Genomic DNA, 18,384 nt, shown 5'->3' on the forward strand with positions numbered 1-18,384 from the left:
GCCGTGAGCTGTGGTGTAGGTCACAGATGCAGCTCGGATCCTGCATTGCTGTGGCTCTGGCGTAGGCCGGTGGCTGCACCTCCAACTGGACCCCTGGCCTGGGAACCTCCATATGCCACGGGAGCGGCCCTCAAAAGGCAAAAAGACCAAAAAAAGAGGCAAGTAGCTCAGTAGTGGCAAGGCCAAAATTAGAACAGGCATCAATCAGGCTTGTATATCTCTGACCTTGAGTATGTTTTTCTACAACAAAGGGCCTAAACCACAAGCCATCACTTGGAACGGCAGGTGTGACAAAAAGGGAAGAAACTGGGAAAAAAAAATCCTTGTGAGGAGTTCCCGATGTGGTGCAGCGGGTTAAGGATCCAGCATATGTCACAGCTGCTGCTCAGATTTGATTCATGGCCTGGGAACTTCTATATGCCAAATAAATAAATAAAATAAAACATCCTGGGAAAGAAGTTTATGAGGAGAATGTAGTAGGAAGATCAACTGTGCTCCACAACTAGAGTTTACTGAGCTTTAAATTTTCACCTAACATTTACAGATTCCCCAATATTTACAGACTCTCATAACTACGGAAAGTTTTAAAACTGAAATGTGTTCCCCTTTTGCAAATGGGTGTGGGCTGATGTTTAAAAAGTTTTGAAAATTAGAACACTCCAATATAAAGTGTACAATTTTCCACTTAAAAATTTCTGCCTTAGGAGTTCCATGGTGGCTCAATGGGTTAAGAACCTGACATAGTATCCATGAGAATGTGGGTTGGATCCCTGGCCTTGCTCAGATAAGGTTCTGATCGCCGTAAAAAGAAAAAGAAAAGAAAAGAAGAAAAAAAAAAATTCTGTCTTGATTTAAAGTAACCAAAAAAGGATGCAATTTATGATATTATATATTAAAGAGATGCCAAAATTAGCCTCAGTTTGAATAAAGGGTATTTTAGAAACAATGATTTAAATAAACATTAGTCTTTTGAAGAATCTGTCCTAAGAACTGCTCATTTCCTTTGGGAATTGAACACAAGCTAAATCAAATGCAACTGATTAAGAATTAAGGTGTGGAGTTCCCGTCGTGGCTCAGTGGTAACAAACCCAACTAGTATCCATGAGGACTCAGGTTCTATCCCTGGCCTTGCTCAGTGGGTTAAGGATCCGGTGCTGCCATGAGCTGTGGTGTAGGTCGTAGATGTGGCTCAGATCTGGCATTGCTGTGGTTCTGGCTGTGGCTGGCATCTACAGCTCCCATTTGAACCCTAGCCTGGGAATTTCCATATGCTGCAGATGTGGCCCTTAAAAAAGTCCCCTCCCCCCAATAAAAAAGAATTAAGGTGTTACTTTAAGTATAATACTAGAAGGTGAAACACTCACCTTAGAACCACCTGGCAAAGACTACACTGTATATAATTGCATATTCATAATCACTGGCCGGGATTTCCAGCAGCTTCTGTTCTGTTCCATCCTTCTTTTATCTGAATGATAAGGCACTCAATAGAGAACTTCCACCAGCTCCCACATCTACCCATCCACCAGCATCTGTAAGCATATATTCCTTCTTATTCCTATGAACAAAGGATCGATGTTCTAATCCCTTAACTTGAAATGTAGATTCTGCCTTTGTTATTACTTGAAGACCGTGTCCTAACAATTCCTCCTCTCTATCCAAATCAATTCATCCTTCTAGAAAATCATTCCCATTAGCATATAAACATGCTATATCTGCCATCTTAAAAACAAAACAAAACACTTCTCAACTCTACATTCATTTCCGCTTAGCACCTCACTTCTCTACTCTCCTTTATAGCAACACTTCAAAAAAAAATTGATGTATTAATGTATTGTTCATACTTACTGTCTGCAACTCCTCTCTTCCTTCCCGTTTCTCTTAAAACCATCCCAAATAGGCTTTCACCCCTACCATTCACTGAAAATATTCTCTCTACTAAATTTAAAGTCAATTCTCAGTCATTACTTGACCTCCTAGCTGCCTATGACATGGTTGATTATTTCCTCCTCTCCTGGAAACACAGGCAGGTATGTATGGTGGCTTCCAAGACGCTACCTTCTCCTGGGTTTCTTTTACAACACCTGCTCCCCTACCATCAGCCTGTTGTTCTTTTCTTTTTTTTTTTTTTTTTTTTGTCTTTTGTCTTTTTGTTGTTGTTGTTGCTATTTCTTGGGCCGCTCCCGCGGCATATGGAGGTTCCCAGGCTAGGGGTTGAATCGGAGCTGTAGCCACCGGCCTACGCCAGAGCCACAGCAACGCGGGATCCGAGCCGCGTCTGAGACCTACACCACAGCTCACGGCAACGCCGGATCGTTAACCCACTGAGCAAGGGGCAGGGACCGAACCTGCAACCTCATGGTTCCTAGTCGGATTCGTTAACCACTGAGCCACGACGGGAACTCCTGTTGTTCTTTTCTAATGTTCTGCTGTTTCCCCCTTTCCCCCCTGATCTTCAAGTGCTGGAGCCTTCCAGACTTAGCCTCCTCTATCTTTGCATACTCCCTTGGTAAGCTCCTCCAGTCTCACTGCTGTAGATCCATCCATATGACTCTCATTTGGCTATCTAGACAAATGTCTCTAGCCTGCATGTATCCCCTAAATTCCAGACACATAACCTTTTTCTGTCTGGATGTCCTAATGTGTATTTCAAACTTAACATATTTCAAAGTGAATTTCTCATTTCGCCTGCACTTTGCAACCCCGGCTACCCACAGTTTAACTCATCTCAGTGAACGGCAACTCTATTCCTTCAAGGACCCAGGCTAAAAATCCTTACAGCCACCCTTGACTTCTCTCTTTCATGCTCCACCTCCAAACTGTGGGCCCTATCCAAGCCATCTAATTTTTTATCTTTCTGCTAACACCCCAGTCCGAATCACCATCATTTCGTGCTTAGATTATTACTACCATTTCTTTTTTTTTTTTGTCTTTTGTCTTTTTGTTGTTGTTGTTGTTGCTATTTCTTGGGCCGCTCCCTCGGCATATGGAGGTTCCCAGGCTAGGGGTCCAATCGGAGCTGTAGCCACCGGCCTACGCCAGAGCCACAGCAACTCGGGATCCGAGCAGCGTCTGTAACCTACACCACAGCTCACGGCAACGCCGGATCGTTAACCCACTGAGCAAGGGCAGGGACCGAACCTGCAACCTCATGGTTCCTAGTCGGATTCGTTAACCACTGCGCCACGACGGGAACTCCTATTACTACCATTTCTTAACTGATCTCCCTTCTACACCTGCCCGCTTATAGTCTTCTCAGCAACCTAAATGACCAGCCACTTCACCCAAAGAATATGACAAAGTCCTTACAACAGCCAGAGGGCTGTGTGTGTGTGTGTGTGTGTGTGTGTGTATAGCACCTTCTCCTCCATTATTTGTCCAACTTCTCCTAGTACTCTCTCCTTTGTTCACTCTGGTCTAGTCACACTAGATTCCTCATTATCCCTTGACTGTCCCAAGCACACTCCCACCTCTGAAACCTGCACTGATTATTTTCTCTGCTTGGAAGGTTCTTTGCTTCAATATCCACATAGTTCACTTCCCATACCAATCAAGTCTTTGTTCTGATGTCACCTTCTCCACAAGGTCTACCCTAATCGCCCTTATTCCTGATCCCCTGTACTACATTATAGTTTTCTGTCAATAGGCATTAATCATTTTCTATCATGTACTTCTTTTAAATATGTCTCCTCTCATTTGAATCTAATCTTCATTAGGAATAGGATTGGCTGTTTTATTCACTCTTGTATCTCTGCAGCATCTAAAACAATACCAAGCAGAGTAGGCAATCCATAAATATTTGCTGCATGAACAAATGAAGGATGAGAGAACTGACTGAACAAAAGGACTGTACTGTCACTTAAGGGAAATCAAGCCTTCTATTTTAAACTCCAAATTCCCCATAACAGCTAATTACTTGATACCATCACTTAAATGCTTAAAGGGATTTAAAAAACAAAAACAAAACTCTTCTAAACATTTATTCTCCATTTCAGCAAATGGCCCCACTATCTACCTAAGTGTACAAACCTGAAACATAAGTCAGCCTTGGTTGACCTTCTCACCCATCCATATCCAATCCACAAAGAAGTCTCATCAATTTTAACATAAAAATTCAGCTTAAGTTCATTCACTTCTCTTCATCTCCACTGCTAGGACCCTAGTCCAAGCCATCAGTGTTGTATCTGTACTACTTTTTTTTTTTTTTTTTTTTTGGCCGCTCCACAGCATACGGAGTTCCAGGGCCAGGCTACAGTTTTAGCGTCGTTGGATCCTTAACCCACAGTGCTGGGCCAGGGATCAAATCTGCATCCCAGCACTCACTCCAGAGATGGCACCAATTCCGTTGTGCCACAGAGGGGACTCCTCACCTGTACTACTTTGATAAGTTCCGCAGGCCAGGGATTGAGCCCATGCCACAGCAGTGTCCCGAGCCACTGCGGTGACAATGTCATATCCTTAACCCACTGCGTCACAAGAGAACTCCCTGTCCTTTTCCTTGCACATGCCATTTTCACTTCCTTCCACTCTTCATATCTCAGCGAAAAAGGTTATCTCTGGTCTAAAGTAGCTCTCCTCCTCTATATCTCCTTCCTTGTTTCCTTCAAAATTGTTTTTGTTTCTTCCCCATTACAATATAATGGGAAAAGAAGGTACTTCACTGGAAATGTCTTGAGAAGTACTGCAGGTCTCTTTCAATTGTAAGAGCTGTCATTCCAACACCACCACTGTGGGGATACCACACACCACACCCTCCAGATGCTCCCCTCTTCTATCACTTCAAAAGGAATGCAAATCACGGTTTCACTGGCAAACTGCATCCATTCCAACTGCTATGAACAAACCGTGTCCTCCCCAAATTCCTATGCTGAGGCCCTAACCTCAGTGTGATGGCATATGGAGATGGGACCTTTAGGAGATAATTAGGTTTAGGTACCCATAAAAAGAGGAATAGACACCGTAGAAACTGGCACAATACTGTAAATCAACTATAATTTTAAAAAGGGGTGGGGAGAGATACCAGAACTCACTCTCTGCCATGTGAGGACAAAGCAAGAAGGCAGTTCTGTGACAGACAGGAAGAGAGCCCCCACCAGGACTCTGATCCTGGACTCTTAGCCTCCACAATTGCGAGAAACAAATTTCTGTTGATGAAGCTATCCGGACTATGGTATTTTCTTACGGCAGCCTGAGCTAAGACCCCAACCAAAAGGAGATGTTCCAATTTCATCTGCAATTTAACCAAATACACACGTAAAAAGATACTTGATACAGTAGCATTCTTTATCCAGACTCTCTGCTCCCAATCCAAACTGTTCCATTGTTTGTTCAATGTTCTTCTCCAAAAAGCTATCCTTTGAGGACCGAGCACTATTAAGACCATCACTCTAGGTACTTATCACTTGCAAATACTTCAATGCTGGAAGAAGACTTCATTTCACATCTGGTACCAAACGGTAGTAGGTAGCATCCTTCCCTCAGCCACCATCCAACTTACCGCTATACACTAAACTGGGTGAGTCAGGCACACTAAGACATCCTAACAACTGTGTTTTATTCAGAAAGACTCATTGATGTTTCAGTTAAGATGCAATTTTGGTTAGGACTCATGACAGCATATCGCAACATTTCCTCAGGCAATCTTCCCATGGGATTTCTGCCTAAATGAGAATCTCATGGGACTCTTCATTAAACTACTGTTTTGTTTTTAAAGCTCATTTCAAAAAGCATTTTGACATTTCAAAAAGCTTGGTTCCCCCCGCCTCTAAAACTAGGCTCTAATTGTAGATTAGAGTTATTAAGTAGAAACTAGATTCTCTGAGACATTTTGTTAGAAAATTACTTTCAAACATTCAGGAGCTTATATGTTTTATCAAAGGGAACTCTATGGAGTTCCTGGTGGCCCAGCAGTTAAGGATGTGGCGTTGTCACTGCTGTGGCTTGGTTTGATTCCTGGCCCAGGAACTTTTGTACGCCACAAGCACAGCCAAAAAAAAGGTGGGGGCGGTCTAACATATTTAAAAAATTTTCAGATTCATTGTAGAATCTGAATTACAAAGTCAGTTATTTTCTCTGATACTTCTAACCTTGGATATTTCAAAACACAGTCTTTCAACAGAGTAATTTTTAAAAATCCCTTATCTCATAGGGAGAAACAGGGAAAAAAATTAAGCAAAGTAGTTGCCAACAGGCTATGCAGGTCCAGAGATCCAGATATAAAAGAAAGAGCAATACCCAATGCCAAATTACCAAAACAAAGAATGGAAGTATTCATATTTTGTGACTGGAAATCAAAGCTGCTCGGAAATGGGGCCTGGACAAAAAGTACAGTGGCAATAGGCTTAAGCTGAAAAGACCCTCTATATTTTAGGATCTGTGATTCCAAATATTAATCAATATGGCACTGACTGTAACAGGGGATAAAGTGGTAGAAAAGGAAATGCTTCAAAGTACAAAATTCTGAGGGTTCTAAAACAGTTCTTTTTTTTTTGGTCTTTTTGCTATTTCTTGGGCCGCTCCCGCGGCATATGGAAGTTCCCAGGCTAAGGGTCCAATCGGAGCCATAGCCACCGGCCTACGCCAGAGCCACAGCAACGCGGCATCCGAGCCATGTCTGCAACCTACACCACAGCTCACGGCAATGCCGGATCGTTAACCCACTGAGCAAGGGCAGGGATCGAACCCTCAACCTCATGGTTCCTAGTTGGATTCGTTAACCACTGCGCCACGACGGGAACTCCCTAAAACAGTTCTAATCTGGAGTTCTCTTGTGGTGCATCGGGTTAAGTATCTGTCATTGTCACTTTACCAGCTTGGGTCGATGCTGTTGTGTAGTTTGAAACTTCCATATGCCTTAGAACTTCCATATGCCATGGGCACAACTCCCTTCCTCCCAAGAGTACTAATCTTCAAAATTTTTTTTAAAGACTAATACTTCTTCATCTTCCAATAATTTTAAAGAACTTCACCTGCACAAAATCCAGCCCTACCTGTGAGTACCCACATCAGTCTGCGCCTCCCTCCTGTATCTGCCTATTACAGAGGGAAGGATCAGGAGCCCACAGCTTTGGGGAAGCAAAACATAACTTCTCCTCATAAAAAGATTTTAGGCCCCTTAAAATTCACTGCAGTCATTACAGAAAAGGAAACATAAAACCTATTTAAAAACAGAATCTTCTGGTCCTCCTCCATATTTCTCCCAGAGAGATACAGTAACTTGCTCATAGTTACATGGAGAATTGGTGATTTTTGCCAGGAACTGAGAGACACGTATCCTCACTCTTAGTCCAGTGCCCTTTATAATAAACCATGTTGCCTTCCATTTAGGAATCAAAGTAAATCAAGACCTAAATAAATTTAGAATCTGCCCAAGGAATACCCAAGTCTCCTTAGTCCTAGAGTGAATTCCAACCTTGGCCAAATGAAGAATGTTTGGGAAAGACTTGCCAACAAATCTAGCTGAATACTTTATTCTCAGTGGACTCTATTTCTCCATCACACCAGCCCCTTCAATCTTATAACTGTGCCTTTTCAAACTGTCCCACCTCGTGAACAGGAAAAAAAACTGTGTGTGTGTTTCTTCCCCAAGAAAGGTTAGGTCAAAAGAGAATATGAATCTGGTTTCTTTCTGCCAGAATTCTGGCATAATGGGACCGTGCAGGAATGTACCTTCTGTGGAATCTTCCCACACTCCTGAGTTGTTAAAAGTAACCAGCAGAGGCATGATCCATACACTCCCCAAATACCTGAGCTGGAAACAACAGAAGACATTCAGAGATCTTAGCCCTGGGACATTAGCACCTGTCAGTCAACTATAGTTCTCACGATATGCTTCTGCTCTTACTTCAATTTCATACCAAAGAGCATATCACACCTGCACAAGTTGAGAAAACCACGCAAATGAATTCACACAGTAGTAGAGCAGTTTGGGCAGGGTACCAATATTAATAATAAAGTATAATTTTTAAAAATCCAAAGACCTTATGCAAGCATGTTATTCTTAGCATTTACAAGCAGATATGACAAAGGACCTGGAGCCCTGGTAATCTGACCTTGAGACCAATACCAAAAAAGATCAGGTAGAGTTTCCAAGCAAAGGGAGTTGCCGAGTAAGATGGCATTTTATCTCTTACCTGAAGCTAAAGGTCGGATCCACTCTTTGCTATTTAGGTCGAGTCTCCAGAGGTCATTGAAGGCAGCATTGCAGCTGCTCTGGGTACAGCCTCCAAACACATACATAGACTGATTAGCATCATAATAGCATGCACCTAGAAAGAAAACAATAAATGAATAACTGATGTCTAATTCTTTTTTTTTTTTTTTTTTTTTTTTGGCTTTTTTTTAGGGCCGTACTCATGGCATATGGAGGTTCCCAGGCTAGGGTCGAATCAGAGCTTTAAGCCATCACCCTACACCACAGCCATAGCAACGCCAGATCCAAGCCACCTCTGTGACCTAAACCACAGCTCATGGCAATGCCAGATCCTTAATTCACTGAGCAAGGCCAGGGGCCAAACCCATGTCTTCATGGATACTAGTCAGATTTGTTTCTGTTGAGCCACAGCATGAACTCCCTGATGTCTAATTCTGAAGCCCTTCTAACACCTTAACTATAGCCCGTATCTTCCAAAATCAATTATTTCACACATTTCACAATCGTTAAAAGTACCAACTTCCTACATCTAGCCTCTTGTCTTCATGTTGGTCAATATCGCATTAACCTTTAAAATAAGGCCCAGAGAAAAGCTATGGAAATGTTATTTCTGAGCACACTAAGCACAGTGACAATAATATCATTAAATTAAACAGTATAATTTTAGCAAGAGCACACAAGAATTCAGATTCAGGGTGTTCAAAGAGTGAAGTTTCAGCACAGCTGCATAATTAATTCTAATCTTCATCATTATCCTCTAGGGCTAAGCAAAGATAGTGCTAACAGAGTACTCTGTCCTCTCATCTCTCTCCACCAGTCATCCTCTTGTTGCTTTTGCTTTCAATGACACATGAGGCACAAACCAATACACGAAACTTTATACAAAAGAGAACGAGAGAAAACAATCTTACTCAATGCCATAAAGTAACCACACATACAGAATCCATGTAGCTCCAGGATCTCTGAGGTAGTATGGCCCCAAAACAGCTGAGAGGAAAAACATTTAAATAATTAAGCCTCCAGGTGTAAAATCACTAAAGCTGACTGTTGGGTGCTGAACAGAAAACCAATACAGTATGTAACATTTAAAAAGCACCAAGGTGGAGTTCCCGTCGTGGCGCAGTGGTTAACGAATCCGACTAGGAACCATGAGGTTTCGGGTTTGGTCCCTGCCCTTGCTCAGTGGGTTAACGATCCGGCGTTGCCGTGAGCTGTGGTGTAGGTTGCAGACGCGGCTCGGATCCCGCGTTGCTGTGGCTCTGGCGTAGGCGGGTGGCTGCAGCTCCGATTGGACCCCTAGCCTGGGAACCTCCATATGCCGCGGGAGCTGCCCAAGAAACAGCAAAAAGACAAAAAAAAAAGCACTAAGGTCTCTAAGAAGAGGACTTTTATTATTTATTTTTTTTTTGCTTTTTAGGGCCACACTAAAGGCATATGGAGGTTCCCAGGCTAGGGGTCGAATCACAGCTGTAGTTGCTGGCCTAAATCACAGCCACAGCAATGCCAGATCTGAGCTGCATCTGCGACCTACATCACAGCTCGTGGCAACACTGGATCCTTAACCTACTGAGCGAGGCCAGGGATGGAACCTGCGTCCTCACGGATGCCAGTCAAATTCATTTCCACTGAGCCACGAAGGAAACTCCAGAAGAGCCTTTTTAATCAGATGATTATACACATCTCACCAATGGGCACTATTCTGAAAAAGAGTCAATGACTATGAGAGGGGCAATTTCCTTAAAACCAGAAAGACCAGAGCCAGTCTAGACAAGAGGCATGAAAGCTAAGCTCTGCCACCTTGCTTCTCAATGCAAAGTTCATTTAGCCTCTATCCTTTAGAAAAGATGAGCATGCTCCTTATGGTACTGCATTTACCATCTCAGATTTCAGGAAATGGAATGAGCAAAACTTTTCATTCATTTCATGCTACCAGCGGGGGGGAAAAAAGACTTCTCAATGTGAAACTAGGCTAGAAGAGTTAAGCGTCACATAAAAGAAAGGAGAAAGGGAAAAGAAATTTAGAGATTCAACCTATTAGTGCATAGTTTCAGTGATCATCCCAGTTTACTTGTAGGTCTAGTTCTGTTCTGCACACCATTGTTTTTATTTTTGTTTTTTGCTTTTTAGGGCTGCACCTGCGGCATACGGAAATTCCCAGGCTAGGGATCGAACTGGAGCTACACCTGCCAGCTTACACTAACTTGGGACTGAGCCTCATCTGCAACCTATACCACACAGCTCATAGCAATGCCAGATCCTGGACCCACTGAGCAAGGCCAGGGATCGAACCCACATCCTCATGGATACTGGTCGGATTCATTTCCACTGGGCCACAACGAAAACTCCCCAGCACACCACTGTTTTTATAGACCTCTTCTGAACTCCAGCACCATTTATTCAAGTTCAGAAAAGGGGAAATACCATTGCTATGGTTACCTCTGTGATACATACTAGCTCTGGTAATAACCTTCCTTTTTTATTTTTTCTTAACTCAGCCCACTTTATAGTCCTTTAAGGATTCCCTACACTAGGAAAGCCAAGTTAGAAAATTGGACGAGTTAAGATAATAAAAGCAGTATGTTCAGTCACTTATTCGCAGAAAGCTCAGCCAGTGGAAGGAGTAAATCCCAAACATCTGACCTCTGACACTGTGCAGTAATGGAGCTGCAGACTTTTCAAATTAACAAAGGAATTAAAGAAACCAGAGATGTGAAAAATGAAATACCATTTAATCATCAAGCAGCTCACATCTGCAAAATAATTACTCCCAGAACTCAAACATGCTACAATGGGATATGAAGGTTTAAGTGATCTTACACTTTCCAACGACTTTCTTTGCCTTTTTTTGTTTGTTTGTTTATATATAATGATTTTAATTTTTTCCATGATAGTTGGTTTATAGCTGCCTTTGAAAATGACTTCTAAATCAAATTTATTTTTTTTAATTTTTAAAAATTTTTTTGGTCTTTTCTAGGGCCGTACTCGAGGCATATGGAGGTTTCCAGGCTAGGGGTCGGATCGGAGCTGTAGCCGCCAGCCTATGCCACGGCCACAGCAATGCGGGATCCGAGCCGCGCCTGCAACCTACACCACAGCTCATGGCAATGCTGGATCCTTTACTCACTGAGTGAGGCCGGGGGTCAAACCCGAAACCTCATGGTTCCTAGTCGGGTTCATTAACCACTGCGCCATGATGGGAACTCCCAGCTTTTTTAATTTACATCCCAACAAGAAAGTCTACTAAGAAGTAAAATTCTACTTAATTCCACTGCTCATATTTCAGATTTGGGAAGAACTGCAAACGATAAAGATCAAATTAGAGACATTAGACAAACAAAAAGGATAATTACTGAAGCCACACTTTAATCTCCACTAAAGGAGCTGAGCTTCAGATATCCTGGTCTTCTCACGACTTTTTTGAACTAGCTACTCTAACTGAACCAACTAGTGCCTGGAATAAAAGAACATTCTATTTCTCTCGATAATCCACACCCCCAGAACAGAAATTAGCCATGTCCTCGGGCTTCTGAAATCTTAACTGATGTCCACTATAACAATGTTTAATGAGACAAATCCATGATTTCATAACTGAAAGAGTCAGGGACTCATTTACATGCCACTATTCTTCAAAGATCAATTTTGGCAGCTGCTTCCTTCAAGCAGCAAAAGAGCACAGTGCCTTTATTTTTCAGAGGTAGCAAACATTCTTCTTCTCTATTTGGACTGAAAACCCAGCCAGCAGCTGAGCCCCATGAGGTCCTCACCACGTGTATTTTAATCCTATACTAAAATAAGGCAATCGGTATTTTCCTGCTTCTCTTTGAGCAAACAAAGGTTTCTGGAAGAGGAAGGCACAGCCCAAACGCTGTGCAAATCTAAAGGGACTGAAATGACAAGTTTCACACACTGCATTTTCAATGCCCAACAGTCATTACCAACAAAGCTTGGAGAGGAAGGGAGTCCATTTAGGCAGCTATGTTTAGAACTCAGATATAATGGGAATGAGAAAATAGCCATCAATAATACTCTCAAATATTTTAAGCATCTTACTGAACTATGTTTATCTATTTTTATTTAAGACGCCTACATGTTGGTCTGGGTGGGGGTTGGGAACCCAACACGTTCAATGGGCCTTTTAGAAAAAATTAAGAATTTAAGCAAATACCAGCGCTCAAGTAGTTATTTCCTTTACCAAAGTTCTCCACCCAAACAGAACATTTTTCTTTCACAACATCTAGACCACTGGAATGTGCTATCCAAAATTACAGTTCTTAGTACAATATGACACTCTGCTAAGAAATAACACTGGGTGTGTGATTATTCCAATAGCTAGATCTCTTCAGATTTTCTGAAATGTACTTGATTGCTTCATGAACAACTATTACTAGTCATATACCTCAAGTTACAACCTAATAACCCCGATTCAAAGACAAGTCAAATATTCACAATTACACACACAACAAGCAAAGAATTCTTTAGTATTCTGAACACTTTCCTACCATATTATAATCCTCAGAAGTGCAAAGTCTTCCAGATGTTTCATATTTTCCATGTGTAGTCGCTAAATTAGTATTTGTTGAACTCTAATTTTTGCACTTTCAGATGTTAAATTCTCTTTTGTTTCCTCCCCTTGTCTCCAGGGAACGGTCTTGTGGTGTAGACCAATGCAGCTGCGGCAGCGGTCTACACCACAGCCATGGTAACACCAGATCCGAGCCACTGAGCAAGGCCAGGGATCGAACTCACATCCTCACAGACAATGTCGGGTCCTTAACCTGCTGAGCCACAATGAGATCTCCTAAAACATTTTTCAAAATACAATACTAGGAATTCATGAGACGCCCTATATCAATCTGAAAAAGGCATCCTACATTAATCAAGGGTTGCATAATTGGCCATGCACGCACTCACCAAAAAACTGGGAGAACTGGCTTCTATTTACTTCCCCTGCATTTTTTTGTCCCAGACTTTTACATAATAAAGAAATTCTATTGCTCAGATCTTTGTTACACAATTCCACAGAATGTAACAGATTCTTGTTGTGAAAGGTGCACAGATGTCTAAGACATGGAACCTGGCTGTCCTCAAGTGGACAACAATCTTACGCAGGAGACATCATTATCATCCTATAGTTTTGCAGGTTAAAACCTATTTTTATAAGTATTTCCTCAATTAAATTTCCTAGCAACACTGTGACATTAACAGAATCTGTCATACATATTTTTACAGATGAGGAAATTGTGGCTTAGAGAAGCCAAGGAACGTGCTTCCCGAGTCTAAAGTTTTTCCTTTGGGTGCAGCCTCTCTTACATAGATAATTATGGTAAAAGACAGATGGTAATGGGAGTTTCCTGGTGGCCTAGCAGTTAAGGATTAGGGGTTGCCACTGCTGTGGCTCAGGTTCGAACTTCTTCAGGCCTCAGGTGTGGCCAATAAATAAATAAATAAAGACAGTAATAAACATTAAGAAGGAGGTGAGTATGTTAGGGGAGTATAAGCAGAGCAAGAAAAGAGCTCAATCTCCATGATGGGGAATTTGAGACTAATGTGAAAGAAGGTGGCTTTTGGCTTTGTCTCTGAAATGGATTTTAGAGGACAGGACATTTTCAGTCAATTAACAAGGGCTGAATAAATCTAGGGATGAAAAAAGAATGAAAGGGGAAGGGAGAATAAAATGAGGGCACCCAAGCAAAGCCATTAAGTAGGGAAGTTTGAGGCAAACAAGGACTCTCATGTAGGTGGAGCCTGGCTGTGTAAGGACACAGCAGTGAGTCAGAATGAAAAGATAAGCTGGGCCCTTGAATGCCAGGTGGTGTAGAAACTTGTTCAGGCAGTGCAGTAAGCCTGAGGCTTTTTGGCAGAGGAATGACAAGTCTGGTTTTTGGTTTCAGATTTGCAGTGTTTCCCCACAGGGGCTCCTGTCATTTTGGGCAGGTCAATTCTTTGTGTGCAAGATCATCCTTGCAGGACACTTAGCAACCTACTGCTAACCTTGCCTACTAACTGCCTGTAGCATTTTCCAGTCAAAACAATACACAATGACCATACAAATTTCCAAATGCCTTAGGAAGTGGCACTGTCCCTGGTTTCAGAGATGGCTGCCAACAGTGTGGAGTCCAGGTTCAGATAAAGAGAGAAGAAAAACAAGAAGACCAGTTAGAAAGATTTAGGAGAGATGGAATGATTCAATCATAGATGTGAGAGCAATGAGGGGAAAGAGTGTAGATATGAGAGACTGCAGAGATAGAACAGAATCAACATGACTTTTGTTGTCAAGGGAGAGGAACTGAGAATGAATCTAAGATTTCAAGCTTGTATAACTGAAAGAATGATAATGCCATTAACTAGTTTAGGGAGGAGAGAAAATCTAGGGGGAACTACTGAATTCTACTTTTAGCTAACTAAATACGAAACATCTGTGTATATCTGTGGCAATATGAGCAAAGAACTAGAAATGTCAACCTCAAGCTCAACATAAGATAGGTTTGGAATAAAATAGAGCTCAAGGGAGAAATAGAGTTGGAAGTTGAAGAAGCTAAGGAAAGAAATTAATGGAATTCCTGTTTTCAATCTATTTGGAAAACTGTCCATCCCCTGTAACAATCCTCTTCCCTTTGCCAGTTAGAGAGCATGTAGAGACAGATGGAAGGAAACAAAAGACAGAAAGGACACAACAAAAGACAATGAGATATAGAGACACCATTTAAAAAAATTTATGGCAACTTTTCTTGCATTTCAAGTAAAGATATGAAAAAAAATTTTTTTATTTTTTATTGTTTGTCTTTTGGGGGCCACGCCCATGGCATATGGAGGTTCCCAGGCTAGGGGTCGAATCGGAGCTATTGCCACCAGCCTACACCAGAGCCACAGCAACGCCAGATCCGAGCTGCGTCTGCAACCTACACCACAGCTCATGGCAACGCCGGATCCTTAACCCACTGAGTGAGACCAGGGAGCGAACCCGCAACCTTGTGGTTCCTAGTTGGATTTGTTTCCACTGCGTCACGCGGGAACTCCATGACATGAAAAAAAACTTTAAGCAAGGACAAGAATCAAAACTCACCAACCTCTGAACTTCCATGAGCTTACAGTACTAATCCCTTCCACTTCCCCCTCAAAAACCTGCCTCTATTGTGTGGTAATACTCTTTTCAAAAGCTAGGTAACTGAAAAATATTTTTGACACAGTGGAATTCGGCAGCAGCTCTGCAGGGCCAGGATGCAGGTTCGATTCCCAGCCTGGCACACTGGGTTAAAGGATCTGGCATTGCTGAAACAGCTGTGTAGGTTGAAACTTTGGCCATATGCCAAAAGGGTGGCCAAAAAAGAACAAAAGAAAAAAAAAAAAAAAAAAAAAAAAAAAAGGAAAGGAAAAGAGAGAGGGAGAAAAGAAAGAGAGAGAGAGAGAGAGGACCTGTTGCTACGATAATTATTCATCCCTATTCGGTATTCTTGTTTCTATTTCACCCAGATTCATTTGATTTCTCTCACTCGGGACTCTAAAACTACTTATTTCAAAACACCATCCTAAAAAAGTCTTCAGTCTTTAGAAACCTTGTCTCTACTTCTTATTCTAATTATCTGTAGGTAACTAAAGTTATCTTTCCCTCAACAATAAATACTGGACCTAACATGGATCCTCTTGTAATCTCATTAAATATTCTCAGCAAGGCTTCACTTACTGTCTATAGCAATAATTATCAAAGTGTGATCTGTGGAGTCCTAAAAACATGTGAGACTCTCCTTCAAAAAAAAATTTTGGCCATGCTTGCAGCAGGTAGAAGTCACTACAGGGACAACACAGGATCCTTAACCTGCTGCACCACAAGGGAAATCTCAAAATTATTTTTATAATAATAATACTAACAATAAAAGGAAAAAGAAGAAAGTAGTAGTGCTAGTAGTAGTCATCGTCAACGTAATAATTGTTTTTTTCACTGTGCTGACATTTGCACTAATAGTGCAAAAGTGGGAGTTCCTGTTGTGGCGCAGTGGTTAACGAATCCGACTAGGAACCATGAGGTTGCCGGTTCGATCCCTAGCCTTACTCAGTGCGTTAAGGATCCGGCGTTGCCGTGAGCTGTGGTATAGGTTGCAGATGCGGCTCGGATCCCGCATTGCTATGTATGGCTCTGGTGTAGGCCAGTGGCTACAGCTCCGATTAGACCCCTAGCCTGGGAACCTCCACATGCCATGGGTGCGGCCCTAGAAAAGGCAAAAAGACAAAAAAAAAAAAAGAAAAAAAAACAGTGCAAAAGTGACACTGGGCTTAACTGCTACAGCCTGTGAGGAATCAAGGTAAGGGTACTTGACCACTCTAGTGATCACTGTGCTTGTCACCACCACACACTCACAATTTAAAACAAACAACTATGCCAGTTCTGACTTCAAAGATCACCAAAGGAGTCTCAGAGATGCCCTCTACCCTCAAAGTCCTAGAATCTCACTTTGAGATCTACTGCTCCAGGTTTAGAACAGCACAAGTAAAAACAGCTCGCCGAAGAGTTCCCGTCGTGGCTCAGCGGTTAGCAAACCCAACTGGCATTCATGAGGACATGGGTTTGATCCCTGGACTTGCTCAGTGGGTTGAGGATCCGGCGTTGCCATGAGCTGTGGTACAGGTCGCAGATGTGCCTCAGATCCCGTGTTGCTGTGGCTGTGGTGTAGGCCGGCAGCTAGAGCTCCGAGTCAACCCCTAGCCTGGGAACCTCCACTTGCCGCAGGTGCGGCCTAAAAAGACAAAAAAACAAACCAACCAACACCCCACCACCCCGCCCCACAAAAAAACAGCTCCCCGAGAGAACTGAAAACTCAGCAACCAGTGTGGCCTGATCCTTTGATCTATTCAGAGCCAATTCAGAGATGATGATGAGTTATCCTTACTTACTGAAGTCTCCTCTGGGTGTAACAGTACAGCATATGGTCTGGGGGAGTCAACCTCCAAGAGGTCTCCAATGATCCTCACTTCCTGGTATTTACACTCTTGGTCAACCCCTGTGTGACCCACAGAATAGAGCAGAAAAGATGGCATTCACTCCAGAGACTAAGTTATAAAAGAGATTATGGTATGGTTGCCATCCACCTTGGTGCCTGTCTCTGTCTCTGTCTCTCAGATTATTCTTTTTGTGGGAAGCCAGCTGCCAAGTTATGAGCATCTCTATAGAGGGGTCCATGTAGTAAAAACTGAGTCTCCTGTCAACAGTTGCTGAGTGAGCCTGTTAGCAGATTCCCCAAGCCTTTAGGTGACTACACTCTGACTGACAGACTGACTGCAGTCGCAGGAGAGACCCTGAGCCAGACCTCCCAGCTAAGCCACTCTCAAACTCCTGATTCTCAGGTACTCAGTGAGATAATGTTGTTTTAACTGCTAACTTTTCGGGTAACTTTTATGCAACATGAATAATCAATAACGCTCCTTCCCTTCAAGAGTTCAAAATATGGCTTAAAAAAAAGGACACACAGATAAGCTAACAATGAAAGACAGTGTGAGTTTAGTGCCAAATTAGAATTCCAAACAACATAAGCTAAGAACAGAAAAAATTTTCAGTGGGCTAGAGAGTTGAAAAAAACTTTCCCAAAGGAGCTAGAACTTCAGCTGAATTTTCATGGAGAAGCAGGCTTCAGGAGTTCCCGTCGTGGCGCAGTGGTTAACAAATCCGACTAGGAACCATGAGGTTGCGGGTTCGGTCCCTGGCCTTGCTCAGTGGGTTAACGATCCGGCATTGCCGTGAGCTGTGGTGTAGGTTGCAGATGCGGCTCGGATCCCGCGTTGCTGTGGCTCTGGCGTAGGCTGGTGGCTACAGCTGTGATTGGACCCCTAGCCTGGGAACCTCCATATGCCGAGGGAGCGGCCCAAGAAATAGCAACAACAATAACAACAACAAAAGACAAAGAAAAAAAAAAAAAAAAAGAGAAGCAGGCTTCAGCTAGATGGGGATACTCCAGGGAAGGAGAAACAAGTACAGCAAAGTAACGAAAGAGGAAAGCTCTCGGGAAAAGCTGGAAGATGAAGTGGTTAATTTAGAAGTAAGTCAAAGAGGGTTTTAAATATAAGACTAAGTTTAGCTTTTATCTTATAGGCATTGGACAGATACTGAAGGTTTCTGAGCAAGGAAGTAATAGAACTAAAGCCATAACTCTGAGAACTTTCTAAGAGGCTTGCTCTTCCTCTCAATGAGCTTTCTTTATGCAAAACCATTAATAAATACATGTTCACTGGCCTAAGATATACCACAT

The 18,384-nt window shown here is 42.4% G+C and overlaps 2 protein-coding genes across 5 annotated transcripts in view; both read right to left on the bottom strand.

Moving 5' to 3' along the window:
- The window catches only part of FAM131C (family with sequence similarity 131 member C), a 301,322-nt gene that overhangs the window by 198,451 nt on the left and 84,487 nt on the right, over positions 1–18,384 (bottom strand). The gene's annotated exons all lie outside the window — the stretch shown is intronic.
- FBXO42 (F-box protein 42) overlaps positions 1–18,384 on the bottom strand; it is an 80,927-nt gene that overhangs the window by 26,293 nt on the left and 36,250 nt on the right. For 3 of the 4 annotated variants that reach the window (XM_003127635.6, XM_084962982.1, XM_084962983.1), the window contains exon 4: positions 8,130–8,264. In XM_003127635.6, the coding sequence (XP_003127683.1) occupies positions 8,130–8,264 (135 nt within the window). Of the gene's footprint in view, positions 1–1,364; positions 1,530–8,129; positions 8,265–18,384 lie in introns of all 4 variants that reach the window. The other variant, XM_084962984.1, reaches the window with a different exon arrangement.

This window comes from Sus scrofa, chromosome 6, assembly GCF_054392235.1.
Source record: "Sus scrofa isolate SSC_HxYL_T2T_F1_AM1 chromosome 6, Sscrofa_HxYL_maternal_Yorkshire_Landrace_v2.0, whole genome shotgun sequence".
Lineage (NCBI taxonomy): Eukaryota > Metazoa > Chordata > Mammalia > Artiodactyla > Suidae > Sus > Sus scrofa.